The 17,407-nt window shown below is 42.5% G+C and overlaps 1 protein-coding gene across 1 annotated transcript in view; it reads right to left on the bottom strand.

The window, feature by feature from the left end:
- gabbr1a (gamma-aminobutyric acid (GABA) B receptor, 1a) overlaps nucleotides 1–17,407 on the bottom strand; it is a 57,558-nt gene that overhangs the window by 27,498 nt on the left and 12,653 nt on the right. The window contains exons 4-9 of the mRNA XM_028580426.1: nucleotides 15,460–15,620; nucleotides 8,542–8,676; nucleotides 2,902–3,072; nucleotides 2,105–2,206; nucleotides 1,756–1,821; nucleotides 1,338–1,529 (exon numbers count right to left, since the gene is read on the bottom strand). Coding sequence (XP_028436227.1) covers nucleotides 1,338–1,529; nucleotides 1,756–1,821; nucleotides 2,105–2,206; nucleotides 2,902–3,072; nucleotides 8,542–8,676; nucleotides 15,460–15,620 — 827 coding nt within the window. The remainder of the gene's footprint in view (nucleotides 1–1,337; nucleotides 1,530–1,755; nucleotides 1,822–2,104; nucleotides 2,207–2,901; nucleotides 3,073–8,541; nucleotides 8,677–15,459; nucleotides 15,621–17,407) is intronic.

Below are 17,407 nucleotides of genomic sequence, written 5' to 3' on the forward strand. Positions count from 1 at the left end.
AAATGATAAGGAGAATGGAAAGGTGGGTAAACAAGAAGAATGAAAGGATGATCCACCATAGACCAGCAGAGTCGGAGAAGGTCGAACAATGGGAGAAAGGAAGCGACAGTTTAAGAAGATTAGAGAAGGTGAACAGAGGAGAGCGACTGTTACCTGAGAGGCAAAACGAGGATTGGGCAAAATTATAAAGGAAGACGTTAAGAAAGAGTGTGACTGCATTAAGCATCTATTTCTCTACCGTCTATCAGCGGTTTATGAAACATAATATTGATTCAGGTCACACACAGGTCATTGAAGCTATGACATTATTTTTCTAAACATCATTTCCTGGGGGGTGGGGGGGGGGGGGTGGGACATGGATAAGAAGAGCTGACTTGTTAGAGTAGGAAGTGTGTTTAACTGACTGAAAAGTAATTAAAAAGGTAAGTGCAGTGCAGAAGAAAGTGCAGTGCAGAAGAAATATCATATGCTACACTATTTTATAGCTTATTTAATTTTAATTCAGGAAAAACAAGTTTAGGAATTTGTCAGTAGACTAAAAGTCTACAGCCATGTTAGCAGCTCTGTGAGGCTTGACTTTGGCACAGCAGTGCTTTGAGCTTAATGTTAACATCAGCATTCTAACATACTTACAATAACAATACCATGCTAATGTTTCAGTGGTTTCACAGGTATTGCCAAGTAACATTTGCAAACACTGTGTAGTTTGAGACTCTGGTGCATAATCAGCATCACATTTGCACCTTATCCCTATTTTTCTTTTCACCTTTTGTGTGCTTGGAGACATAAAATACAGGTGATAATTAGTGTAAACCAAAGTTCTCTGAGTATTTTTGCATTCAAATCAGTTAATGGAGTTTACAAATGTGTTTGAGGGTTGTAGGTACTTTACTTCATGATGGATTTACATGAAGCGATTTTTAATTATGTTGATTTTCCAATTGCTTTTGATTGATTTATCAATATAATCCCCAGTTTCGGGTGTATGTTGAATTTGTGCAGTTTTCCATGTACTTGTTCCTTGGGAAATACAATTGGAACTCCATTTCCCATGTGTACTTGTATAACAAAGCACAGGTGTGCTCCATTTGATGTCATTATAAGCTCATTAAACACTTCCATTACGTGCCTTAAGTATTTTGCATTGGGATGTGTTCTTCACTCACTTCACTCTATACCACAAATGCAACTTGTGCATGCAACAGGAACACATACGTTCTATTAAGCGGTTGATGCTGCAGTTTCTTGTCACTGATTAACATCAAAGATGACTTAATATCTCTTTAATATAATTATTACAATAGTGGGAGAGACAATGGTGTTTTGTGTGTTCCCACCATGTTGGAGACGCCGCGGACCGTCTCAGGATTCAGCATGACGATCTCGGTGGTCACGTGTCCTTCCACGGCCTCCGTCATGTTCTCCACTGTACAGTTGATAGCTGGGTCTTTGATCTTGAACCAGTTGTCTGCGTACCAGCCTATAAGAAACCACACATACTTCTTCCCGTAGAGCTTCTCCTTGAACACCTGCAGTAGGGAGGAAGGGAGGCAGATATGGAGGGTGGATAAAGGGAGGGAGAGAATGATAAATAAGCATGAGGAGAATTATTCCCAGAGATGTGTTGAGCATGTTGTATCACTGCCAAACAAGGAAATTCATTCAGACATTCAAACAGCTCATTACAGAGCTCAATTTCTGCTAATAGCAGGTTCAGTCTATTGGGATCAATCGAGCGAGAAAAAATGTACTAACCTCACAAAACACCTTCCTGGCTTCAGTCTCATAAAAGAGCCCCACAATGATCCTTGCATCTTGGCGCTGCGTCAAAACATGAAAACAAAACGTTTCTTAGTTACATCAGCGGCAACAATATAGATTCACTATAGCACAGCTTGATGTGGCAGCGCAGTGTGCCAAAGTTCCTGCTGCTTCGCAGGACGGCACGTACCGCTGTTCAGAGTTGCTAATTAGCATGGCGCATTCACTCTATCAAATCGCCTCTATGCTAATGGTATCGTGTGCAGCTGTGAGCCGGAGGAGGAAGTAGGGGGTGGGCAGGGGGAGACGACCAGCAGCTGAGGTGAATTTTTAATCAAAGCACCTTGAGGTTCTTGACAGCGACAGCCGGGTCGGTGAGGAAACTCTGGCGAACGCTGATCTCAATGCCCGCCTCTTTCGTCCTTTGTTCCAGATCGTCCAGAGTCTGCGAGATGAAAGGGAAGGACAGAGGGAGACAGACAGGCAGAGGAGGGGAGATAGGGGCAGGTTAGAGATGCAGCTGAACCGAAACAGACAGAGGTGCCCGGTTGAGATTTTAGAGAAAGACAAAAACAACCAAGTCCGGAGAGACGGAAAGAAAACAAAAAAAAATGTGAAGTGTATATGAGAAATGTCAAGAGAGTGATGGACAGTGTGTGTGTGATAAACAAGAAAGGCAGCATGGGAGAGAATGGATTTTTAGACAAAGAACACAAGTTGAAAGCAGACAAAAAGAATGTGAGGAGGGAGAGGAAAGAATGTGAGAGCGGGCTCATTAACCTCCATTACAGGAACCAACCCAAGTGTCATGGTATCGACCGCCGCGCCCAGGAGAGATGTATTGCTTGATCAATATTTCTCACAACCAATACTCCAACAAATTACTTCAAAAATGCTCAATCAATTGCTTGCAGAGATTGAAGGAATATCGCATAGCCTGAGAACACAACAGCTCTCATAAACAAACTTACAGAGGCAGGCAGGCAATAAGGCAACCCAACACTTTACCAAGAATGATGAAGCCAAAGTAATGACATGAAGAAAGTGGTTAAAAACAAGCGAGGGACATAAATGAAAGAGTTGGAGATAAAACGAAGGTGTTAAATTGAAGGTGAGATGGAGAAGAGTAAAGGTACTGACTGAGGTGAAGACTTCAGTGGTCTGCTGGATGGTGGCGATGCGGGTCCACTTCCACTTCTGGAAGAGCTGCACCCTGGTGGGGTTGTGAAGGGTGGCCGACGGGTGCGTGCGGAAGAAGGTAGGGAAGCGCTGGCGGTTGGACAGGGCCGGCGAGCTGGAGCCATACGACAGCTGGGTAACATGAGAGAGAAATAAAAGAAGAGGAAAACAGTTACTAAGGCAAAACAAAGTGAAGGATATTAAAGTTTAGGGAGGTAGAGATTTCTCTCAAAATGTATTAAAATCTGGACTCTCTTGTTCCTCCCCTGTATACAGTGTTCTTTGATGGCAACTGGTTCAAACAGCAAACAATAGAGAGGAAAGCCAGCAAAAAGACAGAGAACGAGAGAGACAATCCCCGCTCCCATTTTCTCATTTAAATCCAAACCCGCTCCCTCCTTTTTAGCTTCCCTCCGGCTTATCAGGTATGCCTATAAACACTGTAATTTCAATAAAACAATAAAACAATGCATGCTGTATTTTCCATGCATACTACTACATTGCCATGAACTTGTGATGATACATTCTGCTATTACAAACAGAACAAATTAAAAAGGATCTAATTATTGTTGTTGCAAACAGTAGCACAAGTGATCATCTGTTGTTTTTTTTTCATTTGGACCCATGTCATTTGAATTCTTAGGCACAATTCCCACAAGATGCAGACTGCTAAGATGTGTGTCCAAAACAGCAGGGGGAAGGGATGGTGGAAAATGAAGACAGAAACAGAGAGAAGACTGTCCTTTAACAGTTAGTTTCATAGTGACAACTGATAAAATCCTTTATCCTTTAAAACGAGGAACCTGGAGTTTAGGGAACCATTACAGATACAGACAGCGTAGCCTCTTCCCCAGCTCTCATCTCAGCCCCATTACCTACACAACCCTGGGATGTTCACCAATAGGAGAGAGAGGGGGGTTGACGTTAGATGACAAATGGCATGCACAATGTGGACCCACAATAACAAATCCCTGTGGACACAGGCAGGTAGACAGAGGCATCAATATGAAGGAAGGGAAACTATACAGGAAGCGACAGCTGATCTTCGCGCTGCATTGAAAGATCTGGAGAAATCAGCAGCAGCAGCTTCGGTGGGTGAGAAATGCTCAGCAATAAACGTGATAGGGGTTAAAAACATACATGAGAACATGCAGACAGTGTGAGTTATGAGCAGGCAAGAAACAGGAACGATCAAAGGCTGAAACGCTAAGACTGGGAAGTACATGTGCAAATGACTGGGGAGAGAGAGTCTGGTATATATATGCAGGGAAGATAATGAGGTAATGTGGAACAGGTAACTGGGATTGGCAGGATCACACTGAGGGCCAATACTGGGCAGGGGGGGAACGGCAGGAATCTGACGTGACAGCAGATGGTCATGACTGAAAAAAAGAGCAAAACTGTGCAAAAACAAAATTAGCCGTTGTGACAGCTCCATTGTTGTCTAAAAACACATCATTGAGACAAACCATTGCACTGGGTGATGCGTTTCTTTATTACCATAAACACGGTCATTGTACTTTAATTTGAGTGAATGCCACACACACCATCCTTCTGCCGTAAATGCTCACTCGAGCACCAAAGTTGTATTAATTAAATGCATGTATGTTTGTTTGTGAGAGTCTACAGCCATGCTAGCAGCTCTGAGAGGCTGCATGTAGGCACAGCAGTGTTTTAAGCTAAATGCTAAAGTCAGCAGGCTAACATGCTCAAAATGACAATGCTGGTATTTAACAGGTTATATTTACCATGTTTGCCATCTTGGTTTAGCATGCTATCCTGCTAGCATTTGCTAATTAGCATTACACAAAAAGTACAGCTGAGGCTAATGGGAATGTCATTAGTTTTGCAGGTAGTTAGTCATGAACTAAAGTATTGGACAAATTTAAACTTTGACCTGATGATGGCGCCTGATGAAAAGTCAGGGGCTCACCATAGTAATTAGGATACATCTGGGTACCATGAATGTCTGTACGTGATTTTGAGCCAATTCTTTCATTAGATGTCAAGCTATTAAACTAAAAGATATCTGCATATGAAAGCAGAATCTGTTGACAACATGACTTTTGATTCTGTTTTCCGTTTGTAGTCCGAGTAGTGTTTATCAATCACGTTTGATCGGGCTTTGGTTGCATGCAGGTTAACAGTCTGTGTGAAAAGCAAAAGAGGCAGAATGTGTCACAGAAGTGTTTGTTACTACTTTGAGTGTAGTGTATTACTACTTTGAGTATTCTAATGGAGAAATGTATGCTCTATACTCTACTTTAGCAGTACCCTCAATACCCTCAAAATTCACACTGTGAAGTGAAAAAGGCAGTGTCCATGACATTATGACGATGAGTGCCACAGACATTGTTAATCCTACAAAGCAATGTGTTGCATTCTTTAAAAGTGAAAATTACGGGCGCCTGGTTAGCTCACCTGGTAGAGCGGGCGCCCATATATAGAGGATAACTCCTCGACGCCGCAGGTTTTACTCTGACCTGGCCCTTTGCTGCATGTCATTCCCCTTCTCTTTACAATCATGTGACATCACACCTCATTCATGATAATGCAAAATACTGATAATCCTTAAGAGTCCAAAATATAATTTAACTCCTCACTATGAAGTGAATAACTGAATGTCTATTTAAAATGAGTAGTAAAGGAGTGAACGAGGGAGTGATTTCGAACACAGTTGTCGTTTGACATTATTAATGTAATTTTCAATGCTGTAAGCACCACTAATGCAATTCCAATCAACTCAATTGTAAGCAGAGGCAGAAATGTCACAGGCCAATATATCAAACCAAATAAAAACAGATAAAAACTAACATGGCTATATGAATTGTCACCATTGTCAGAACCTAGAAAATCACCGAACAAGTAGATGCAAGCTTTTCCCTGTGTTAACACTCAAACAAACCTTCACCAGACACAAAAACAGTGACAAAACTAAAATGGAGCAAAAAGCTTCTGTTGCAGAAATAGACCGATGTAGCAGCACTCCGCAATAGACAGGTAAAGTTCCACATCGAAGCATTCCAAAAACCACAAACAATATCTCTTGATTCTCAGGTTGTCTGTTCTCCCATAGCCTTGTAGTAGTAGATCAATGCCCGTCTATGGATTACAGTGCTTTTAGAAAGGGAGACGGGGGGATCAAATTAACACTGTGCTAAGAGGAGCCGACCCAGAGCCCCTTCTTGATCAGCGTCCAGAAATGGAGATTGCTTTGCCTCCCTGGCACTCTGATGAGGCTGTTTGACATGCGAGGAGGCTTCTGCAGGCAGGCGGCATAGAGAAATAATTGAGTGTGGTGGTTAGGAGGTTGTGCCAGTGGTGGCGTGTAGTAAAGAGAGACAGATCCCTTTGTGTGGGGAGAATCGAATGCTCGAGTTGAGGGAGCGAGGCGGACATAAAGAGTGGGAGAGAAAGATGGTATAGATGGAAAGGAGGAAGGAAGGAAGGAAATAAGGAAAAGGGGGCTGCAATAGAGCAGGCCAGCTCCAGGCAGCGAATACAGACGGAGAAAAGAGGAAAGCAAAGAGTCAAAATGTGGAAAAGACATTTTAACGATGAGGAAAGAAAGGGTGACAAAGAGAGAATAGAAACGAGAAAGAGGGGCAGATGCCAACCACTAGAACTGATTGCTCTTGATGACTAATCTCTGGATGAAACTTCAATTACAGGACAAAGCTAATAAGCAGAGCACTGTGAGTGACAGAGAGGCAGATCAAGAGAAGACAGAGAATGAGATAAACAAAAGAAACTGACTGATGAAGACATGAAAAGCAGAAGTGTTTTCGAAAAATAACAGTAACAGGAGACACCAGATGTCTTGCTGATTTTGAGATCTGGGATGTGTTAGTACTCAGTTTTAAATGTATTATGATGCAGTATGTGAGTTTGAACAATATGTTTTGTCCTGCATGTAGTGTCGCTGTCAATGCAGTTTTGTTAAACTGGCGTGTAAAGTGTCATTGCTAATTAAAAGTGCTGTGTAAAGTATTTTAAATCAATAAACAACTATAGAATTGATTTGGGGAAGTTATTATAATCACAAGAGCTCATCATTTAGAGCAATGTCAGCTTCTACCGTACATTTAACAAGGTGCTGGTCTGGCCATGCATGATAGTTACGGTTTTTGTGTTCAGGTTTTAAGATGTCTTTCTCTAGGATTTCAGCCTCTAAATGAAGCTAACGTAAGTTCAGACAGGAAGACTACCATGTACTCACTCACTCTCATTCACCTCACTCTGCCTCTCCTCCTGCTCCACATTACCAGCTGATTAGGGGGCGTTTGCGCTTAGTTAAACCAACCAGGTTTAGCCACAATCTCGATCGGCCAATCGCATTCTTGTTGTCAATATTTAAATGTTGTCCTCTCTGTTGCTGTCATCTCTCATTTCAGCGTGAATCGTCGCGACCCTCCTCCACCCCGCTCGCCTCCAGTTCATCAATTCCGGCTCCCAGGTCTGAGCTCACCAGACCTCGCTCCTCTTCTCATTCGTCCAGAGCCCAGCATCCTCTTCATTCATCACCATCACCATCAGTGTCTAGACTCCATTGGGGGGGTATCGTACCAGCATACTCATGGCTTCTTGGCCCCCCGGAAATATGATGACGTCATGATGGGAATTTGATGGGGTCTAACCAAAGACTACAAAGGCTATAATTTCTCATTATCATGCACATGTCAATAAATAATTGTTTACTCAAAATGAGGTCTCTCCTGATTGAACTAAATTCAGTTGAGGTGAAACCATAGACCTTGCTGTGTAACACTGTCACTGTCAATTTCCTACAGAAGAAAACTGTTGACAATGTGTTCTGTGGACTTCCCACAGGAACAGTGAAACTGGAGAGATGTTGCTGCAGAATCTTTTAATTTTATCTCTCAATGCAGTAAACCCCCGTTAAAAAAATTCCATTTACCTCAATTGTTTTGGGTGCAGCGGCTGAAAACTCAAAGACAGATATCTCAGAACCTGAACCCACTAAACCAAAACTATCTGCATAATTGGATACTGCCTGAGGTCAGTGGGAAAATATGTTTTTCCTTTTTCAATCATAGTGAACTGACCCTTCAATCTGATGCATTATTTGGCAATGGGTTTGAAGCAGTGCAGTTGGGTTAAAACGGGTTTTCAATGTCTGACACCTAAGGCCCCCCCTCAGCCTATATTTGTGTTTTGCCAAATAGGCACCATTAAAATGTATGCTGAATTAGCAACAATACAGTATTACTAGTTCCTGTTTGCAAAGTTCCCTTGCATGTACAGACAGCTATCACTGGATCACTTTGATAGTAAAGAAAACTTAAAAATGTGATGAAGTTATAAGGAGCACCTTTTTTCTATATTCTCTAAGCCGATTTATGGATGTTTATTTGTTTATTTTACTTAAATGGTATATGCCAAATAAAATAACATGTATCATGTCATGTGTGTTCAGATTTGACTGAGAAGGAGTACAAATTTTCACACAAACCACAGCTCACATCTCTGCCTGCGTGCCCCAACTTCTACAATTTGAACACCTCTGGATTTAAATGACTGGGGATTGCAAAAAATGTCCTGAAAGTGTGCACTTCAGTACAAAGAGTAAAAGACACCCACCACTATGAGGTTCCACATGCGAGCAGCTTCGGCAACCAACGTGGAGACGCCGCTGCAGCCGGGCATCAGGACGATCTTGATGGGCTCGGTGTACAGAAGGTCATACAGCAACTTGGTGGCTTCTCCTGGGTCACACTGGAAGGACAAAATGACAGAGTGTTTAATGGATGGATGGATGAACAGATGGGATGGGCGGATCAATAATAAGGAAGAGAAATTACTTGAGGTGATTGAAAGAGATGGAGAGAGAAAAGGGGAGGAATCAGAGCGAGGGAAATGGGACAGGATAAGGGTGAGGGAGACAGATGGAATGAGAGCAGACAAATGTAGTGTGGGGGATGGAGGCGACTGTAAACAAAAACACAAAGAAGAAAACCGAAGAGAGTAGATAAAGTAAAGGGAAATGACATAGAAGTAGCATGGAGCGACTAAAGGCCAATGCAAATGTGAAGAGAAAAGACAAGTAGGACGAAGAAAAGGACAAGTAAGGGAAATGGAAAGAACAAAACAGACGAGGTCAAGAAGAAAATGGCACAAAAGTAGCAAGGAGCAGCAAACAAGCAAATGCAAACGTGAGGGGAACAGACAAGCTGGAGGAAGGACATAAAAAATGTCTGCACAGAGTTCACGTCCACACAGCCAGTACGTATCATCAAAACACAACACATGCCCACAGATCCAGACATAGAAACAGGAAGACAGGCTGAAACCAGACAAAAGTGAGCCCGACGACCACAACAGCAGCCATCGCAAGTCATTACAACCCTCCAATAAAGTCATTTACAGCATGTCGAGGTGGCGAGTGTGTGGCTGGAATGATCCATCACTGCTCTGTCAGCCAGATTACCGACAGGCCGTCACCGTCCCACTGCTCATCAGAGCCACTGATAAACTGGCCTGACACATCTAATGATTCACCATGGAAGAGAAGATGTGGCTCGCAAACACGAAGACACACGTGCACATTTTTTAAAATGTCACAAACAATCGGACCACGGCCAATGATGGCGGCTCCTAATTGGGGTGTTTGTCTCAGCGGCTGAATTGTCTCTTTGAGGCAGCCCTCTGCTCTTTCTGAAGAGGTAATCACCACTCAAGAACCAGGGCATATGTGGAATAGCTGGGTTTCTTATTGATTGAGGCATTTTCCATTCACTCTACTTTGGGTGGAATGATTGTGGTGTCATTTCATCACAGAAAAAGTCAGGATGTTGTCATGCACTTAGATAATTCAATCTGAACCCAATTAAAGTAGAGCTCTGACTGCTGACTTTCTCACATTGAAGTGTTCTTCACATGTCTTAATCATCCCAGTAGAAAATTCTGCTTAAAACACATGTATTCGACCACATAAAGCCCTTTAGGACATGTTTGTTTAAACTGTGCATGTCATCAAGGTGATCACAGAGATGCTGTGACCTTTGTTACAAAAGTGAAGATTAAGCGGGTGCTTGGGAGCTTAGGCACCCACAGTGATATAATACTGTGAGATAATAGCAGTTTTAATTGTGAGTTCTTAAACTTTGTTCGTGATATTCCACTTTAGGTTTGGTGATTTCTTACAGTACAGAGGTATACAAGTGTGCCATTTTGCATCAACTTCTGAACCTGCCGTCTCTAGCAAACATACAATAACCTTCAAAACAACGGCGTTGCAGCCATTAACACCTACACCTTTCAGCTATGTCGCGCAACACCCCAGAAAAAATAAAAGCGCCACCTATTCATCCATGGATTCTTCGTCCTTGTCAAAACCTGGTGCCTGCATTACCCACAATTCAACTTGACTGCCAACAGTTCAGTCGGAGATTCAGGTGTGTTATGCTAGTAGCGGCTGAAGTAGCCTTGAGCCGCTCGCTTCAAGCAGAGATGAGGAGCGTGCCACAGAGGTCTGGTGAGCTCACTTCTTTCTAACTCCACACCCCCAGATTTTGATGTGTAGAATCGGTGGAGTTACTTTTTGAGAAGGCCATGAGATAGTCGAAAGCTTTGGAAACAACTTGTAAGGATACCTTGAGTTAATAATATTTTGTCACAGTAATGTACAACATTTTTCTGTATTTCCAAGGTGAAGAATAAATCGGTGCTTCACATTTGCTTACATTGGTCGCCAGCACTGCAAAAAACTTTGTTTCGCGTATTTAGCCACGTTTTGGCACACATTCAATTTGGTCAGCTGGACAGAAAAGTAAAAAAAAATGAGATGATGCTGCAGAAGAAGTTTGAAAGGTTTATCTGACTGTTTTGATACTTATTTCAAGTTGTTCTCACTGTAATGACAACACTACCAACTTTTAACCTACTACCCACCCATGTGGGTTTGGGTCTTATTGCAACAATTTCATTATGAGAAGCACGTTGTGACTTTGTCTGTAAAAGTTGCTATATCAAATAAACGTATTATTATTATTATTATTATTATTATTATTATTATTATTATTATTATTATTATGTGATGGTACACTAGCCCTATGAAAAACTTTCATGGAGTACTATTGATAGATTAAAGCCCTGTATTTTGGTCACTGTGGTCATTTTCAAAAAGGATGTCGCCATGAAAACACTCCAGTGCTGTTTGGCATTCAAAAATGTACTAAATCCTTTAAAACCTGATGCCCAAATACATCCCAAGACCCCGTAGACGTCAAAATTCTCCTGAGAGTTTTGGAGTGCATGCCTGTAAAATTACTTATCTCCATGCACTGCTGACCATCTACAATTCACTGGGTTAATTGCAATGATATTGACTGGCAAAGCAGCTTCACAATATTGATTTCATGTAGGAACAGGCAACCTTATGCAATGTGGGGCTAAGAGGGTGCAGGTTTTCACTCCGATCAATCACTACACCAGTTTTTCACAGATCACTTCCTCCTTTCTGGTAAAATCAGCTCTTGGTTGCCTCTTCCTCATAAAACGAATTTCTGTATTATCTTATCATGTGAGGGAGACGCAAATTGACCTCTTTTAAATAGGCTACTGTCTTTCCCGAAGGTTGTTTGTGTTCTCTGTCACTATGGCTGTGGACTGGCTGCATGCTGAGAAGAAGCTGGTTAGCTTTCTGGTGTTACAGTGTTTTAACTCTACTCTGATGAGCAATCATCGCCTACGCTGATTATCTTGGAATAATTTAATCAATCTGTTATTACAATCCAACCTCACAGCCTTTAATAACAGCTTGTTTTCATGAATTTTCCAAATTACTCACTTTCTATAACGTGTAGGAATTAGAATAAAATAAAGACGTGCAGATTATAATTTTGTAGTGGTTAGTTAAGTATTTTCACCAACACAGAGAGCTGTCAATTGTAGTGAAGCAGGCAGTTTGTTTGTAAATTATTGCCAAACCGAATCACTAGTGGACGAACACCCTTAAAAAGCTTTAAAATCCCTCAATCATCAAATATGAAATAAGTCTCCCATAGATCTTTGAACCTAAAGGGTCAAATTTCCCTCAATTTGTAAGACTGTGAAAGCGGATGCTCGAATAAAGACCTACATTTTGCTATTAAAATGAATGTAATTAATGTGAAATCAAACAGAAGAGCAAAATCAACAGCTTGCACTTACTTTACGTTTATTCAGTTCCACCCCTTACAGTTAGTTACAGGCTGTTCGTGAGTATAATGAAGGTCTATTCTTGAACACAACAGCGTCAGACTCCATACCTGAACCTTGTGTTTTTATGAGTGTAGGAAATTAAACCTTTTGGTAACCAAAAGGGAACACGATGCAGGAAAAGATGAAAAAGCACCTATTTTCCCTTATGAAAAAATAAAAAAATAAAATAGAGAGATAACAGGGGTGTTGGCAGGTATGCCATAAAGGTTGAGGAATCTCTGCTATTCTTGGAGGTCTGTCTTCTACAACCCCCTGGAGTAATCACCATTTTCACTTTCATTTCTAGCCTTGCTTGGCTCATGAGAGCGCCTGGATTGTCGTCCCCCGATGCCATTCACATAAACATTTACTGACAAACACACACACACACACACACACACACACACACACACACACACACACACACACACATATACAAAGATAAGTGCAAGTGTGTATATAACATGCATTTGTACAGCTACACGTACACACAGAGCACTACCAATTCTGTTGCTGTCTTTGGTGCTGAAATTCCCCAAGCCAATATCAGTGTCGATGTTAACATGCCTATGCAGCCTTTCCAATCAGTCAAACCCAGCTTGCAAGAACCCTTGGAAGAAACTGAAGGTTCCCTGGGCTGGGGAGAACGGGAGAAGACACTGGTTTGTCAAAATACACTCTAATTACACTTCAGATTGAATAATATAAAAAGAGTGTGAAGAGGGGATCAGATAAGGACCTGGGAGACAGCCTATGTATTGTATTTCAAAGCATGCACAGCTACATCTCCTAATTCCCTCATAATTACGTCTGGCACCAACTCCAGACTTGTATGCCAATGGACATGCATGAGGACCAGTGATGAATACTAGTTATGCCACAGTGGATGGGGAAATAGTGTCACAGCTGCCAATTAAAATAAAGGGCGGAAGTGAGGGAAGCACCTTGTTTCACCATTTCTCTGTATCTCCACTGTCTCACTCCATCACTGTTAATAATTGATCAAAGTTTGCAGTCTCTGCTTTGATATATCCATGGAAACGGCCTGTGCGGAGAGTGTGTGTCTGCACGTACTGCCTGTGTGTGTACGCGTCTGTCCGTGTGTGCGTGTGTAGATCTCAGAAGGCTGTAAATAGTCTGATGCTGTCGCCAGAATAGCCAGAGAAACAAGCCGTTCTGCTACCACAGGGTATCTGCATCCATTAAAGGGACAGGCTGGGATTAGTGTTGAGCTTCATGAATATTGTATGATGTTGAACAAGCTGAGGACATCGCTTGATACTACCAACCCTAATGGTCACGAACTGGTGTGTGAATGTGTGTTTTGGCAACTGTTTGCCAAAATCAACTCAAACTTTAATGCATGTCTCATATTCAATACTGCTGTTAGACTTGATGTTAGACTAAAGTTCCTCATCATGATAAATTCAGGTCAAGAGACTGTGCTGCATAATTAAGCTTCTCCAGCCTTGATCTTGAGATGCAAGCAAACAAAGGGCCAGTTACGCCCTTGTCTTAATCTCACAGTTAAACAAAGAGTTGTGCTCACAAGGTGGAGATTCTCTCTCTGACCAAACAAGAATAAGGAGATAAGTCGTAATAACTGCATGTAAATATCATAGATAATTAATCCTTATTCTTATAATTGCTTTTATGCCTCTCAGAGAATAAGATCCTCATTACTATTCCAGCCAGGTGAAAAGCATTTGCAATGAGAAGGTTAAAAAAAACTCATTCCAAACACACTGTACCCTGAGCAGGAGCAATAAATCCCCCCCACACACACACACACACACACACACACTTAATTCAAGGAATTAACCAGTGTCACTCAGACAATGTTATACCAGCCTCTTTGAGATGTTCTATTCAAAGGATCTGCATCTATTTATCGAGCCAGAGGCACCAGCGACTTCTGAAGCACGAGGAGTGATGTTTCCCAATCCCTATGAAATCTGTTCATGCCATTGCTTTCTCTTTATGTGTATGGCAGCTACATCAGCTGCCTGCTTCACTACACTTGTAATGAGGATACACACACACACACACACAAACACACACACAAACACACACACACACACACATTTGATCTGTTTTGCATTTGATTGCAAAGAACAAGGTGTATGCATAACAGAATGTGAATAAGCATGCACTGTACTATCAGCTCTGCAAACATCCAGCCTATGAATTTGCACACATATTTTCACAGAGCTGAAACCTTATTTATTTCTGTGGTTTGCTTCAAGAGTAACTGTGTTGCCATGCCAACTCTCCCTCTCTCTCTCTCTCTCTCTCTCTCTCTCTCTCTCTCTCTCTCTCTCTCTCTCTCTCTCTCTCTCTCTCTCTCGCTCTCGCACACACACAGAGGCTTGCACACACACATTCGCTCTCTCCCTGCTATTCTGTTTAACAGAATTCCAATGCAGAGCCGTGTACACCAATCAGAATAAAGCTCGTAGCAAATTTCTAACCAGTCCCAGTACAGTTAACTGTATGGGGCCCCGGCCACTCTCCAGGCATCTGTCCTGCAGCATGATTGATAATAACCCTGAAGAGAGGAGACAGAGGGGAAATCCAGTAATTGTTTTCATGTGTCTCCACTCATCCCGCTATTGAGAAAAAGGGTTCCTTTTGGGGGGAAACTTTCAGAATAACAATTAGCACAGCCAGCAACAAGGAGTAAATAGAGCTTTTTTTACTACGATAAATAATGTGCTTTTTGATTATAGTCTATGCCAGTGTAGTGGGTGGTAATCTGGGGCAGCAGGGGGAAATGAAACCAGTCGGGGGGGCGGATATTGGATTTATATGGTTGATAATGCTGACATTTTAAAATACCACCGTGATTAATGATTTATGAGCGAAAAGCAGGAGGTGTGTTTGTGCATTTAGCATCTGCACTGTGCATGGCAGCCGCCTTTGTGCAGCAGAGTGGAGACTTGAGGGTTAGTTATCAGTTGGGTGACCTTTTATGAGAGCTCCTTTTTGAGATCTGTGTCTTGGGGAAAAGGCAAAAGGAAAAATGTCCTGTTGTTTTTAGTTTAATATCGGCTACCTGCCATGACGCTGGAGAAACCAGAGTGTAAAATAGAATAAGCTCCATGAAGTCAGAAAGATGTCACTGCAAGATGAGGCATCAGAAATGAAACACACAACAGTGACGCAACAGTGACAAACGATATTCAGCACACTTAAAATGACACAAGTCAGATATTCCTCGTGATAATTTGAGAGGCAGATAAATTGGATCCCTCATTGATTGACACCACACATCACTTAAGTGCGCACCTCCTCTGACTCTCCTCCACATGCACTCACCATGCTGTCGTAGTGGATGAGCTCCAGTTCGTAGTCGGGCAGGATGTCGCTCCTGTTGTTCACCAGGTCCAGGGCCATCTGGGCGGAGGGCATACACGCCTGACCACCGGGCCAGCCTCCGCTCATGGGGAACAGCGCTCCGATGTACAGCTTCTTCTTGCCTGCGGACGGCCGTGGCCAGAGGAGGAGAAGCACGATGAGAGATGCCCGAAGGAGGGACATCGCATGCCCGCGGGCTGCGCGAGTTACCCGCGGAGGACTTCTGCCAATCACCAGCATGGTTCAAGGTGAGCTGAACGAGAGCAAGTTGGCCACGGTGCTGCAGCGGAGCCCAAAAAGCTTATTATATGTGCAAATGTTGCAACTAAAATGTAAGTGAACTGAACACGTGCCCGGCTCCTTTAGGCAGGATTGAGTTTGGATTTAACGTTGAGCTTGGTAGATATATCGTGTCAACCAACTAATTACTTTTAATTGCAAGGGTTTAGCGAATCGAGTAAATAATTTAGTCGCGGTGTACTTTAGCATAATGCATGGTCGGGACAAAGTCAAACACAGTTCAGTCAGCCTTTACTTTGCAAAGCTCGTAGCGATCATGTGAGGACACGCTGCCGCTCGCATCGAGATGCTCATCAGTCAACTTTCAATCCTGCAATCCAACTCATATCTATGCAATTCCGCACATTTCGCGTGACTGACCTAATGCATCGCTTTCTGCTTGCAATCAATCATGAATATTGGACAGCGAATTTAACACTGGAGTCCGCGCAGAACACGTCAACCGGGTCAAATTAGTGTGGATTGGGAGCTGTTGCTAAAAAAAACAACTGGAGTGTGAACTGAGAGCTGAAGCCGCGGAAATAGCACGCAGCATTCCCCCCCTTTTAACGCAGCCGTACAACAGATGAAACGATTGCCTTGGAAAAGCAGGCGCGCCAGAGCTCTGCGTCTGATCCACTGCAGCACCGGCAGGCTGAGAGTGTGTGAGAGAGAGAAGAGAGAGTGAGCCAGGACAAGTCTGGAATCTATGCTGAGAGAGAGAGAGAGAGAGAGAGAGAGAGAGAGAGAGAGAGAGAGAGATGGTTGGGAGGGGGCTCTGGGCAAAATCTCCTCAAAGATTTTCTAATGAGTTACACGCTGTGCTTAACTTAAACATTGCATCCATTCCACAAGAGTCCCACACAGCCTCTATTTGTCACATTTTCTTCTTTGCATTTGGCTTCTTACTCCCACCACTTGCTGCAGCTGCTGGCTTCCAATGTAGGCTAGTGCATCCATAATCAATTTCTGATCAATGCATAGGAGGCTAAATAAAGACCTTGCCTGGGTTAAAAGCCCATTTAAACAACTATTAAATACCCAGAGAGTCAGATGTATCTTCTCCAAGTGAGCATGAATTTAGTACTTAGCAGGTCTAGGTAGGACTGGGTGATAAGGTACCAATAAGGCATCAGTACCACAACATCAATGATTAAGTATTTTCTGATATTGATTAATATAATTATTGGGCAACTGCATGGTCAATAACATAAACAGATGTCCAAAGAAATTATGTAATCCATGAATCTATTCATTCTGTTTTCAAAGTTTCAAAAATCAATCGTTTTTACAATTCATCATGTGGGGGACAGCAATGTGTTTACCAAAATGCATGGCAATCCATCCAATAGTTGTTAAACCATTTCACTACAAAAAGAACCACAAATGTCAAACTTATGTCGGCGCAAGACAAAAAGTCAGGGGATCACCAAAGTCAGGAGGATTTATCCTCTGGGAACCACGAATGTCTGTACAAAATGCCATGGCAAGCCATCCAATAGTTGCTGAGATATCTAGACCAAAGTAGTGCATCGACAGACCGACATTGCCGACCCCAGAGCTGGTGCTATTGCTAACCTGCATGATGAAACAATGGTTACATGTAACCTTTAGCCTGGTTTTGACATAG

Source organism: Perca flavescens, chromosome 6, assembly GCF_004354835.1.
Source record: "Perca flavescens isolate YP-PL-M2 chromosome 6, PFLA_1.0, whole genome shotgun sequence".
Taxonomy (NCBI): Eukaryota; Metazoa; Chordata; class Actinopteri; order Perciformes; family Percidae; genus Perca; species Perca flavescens.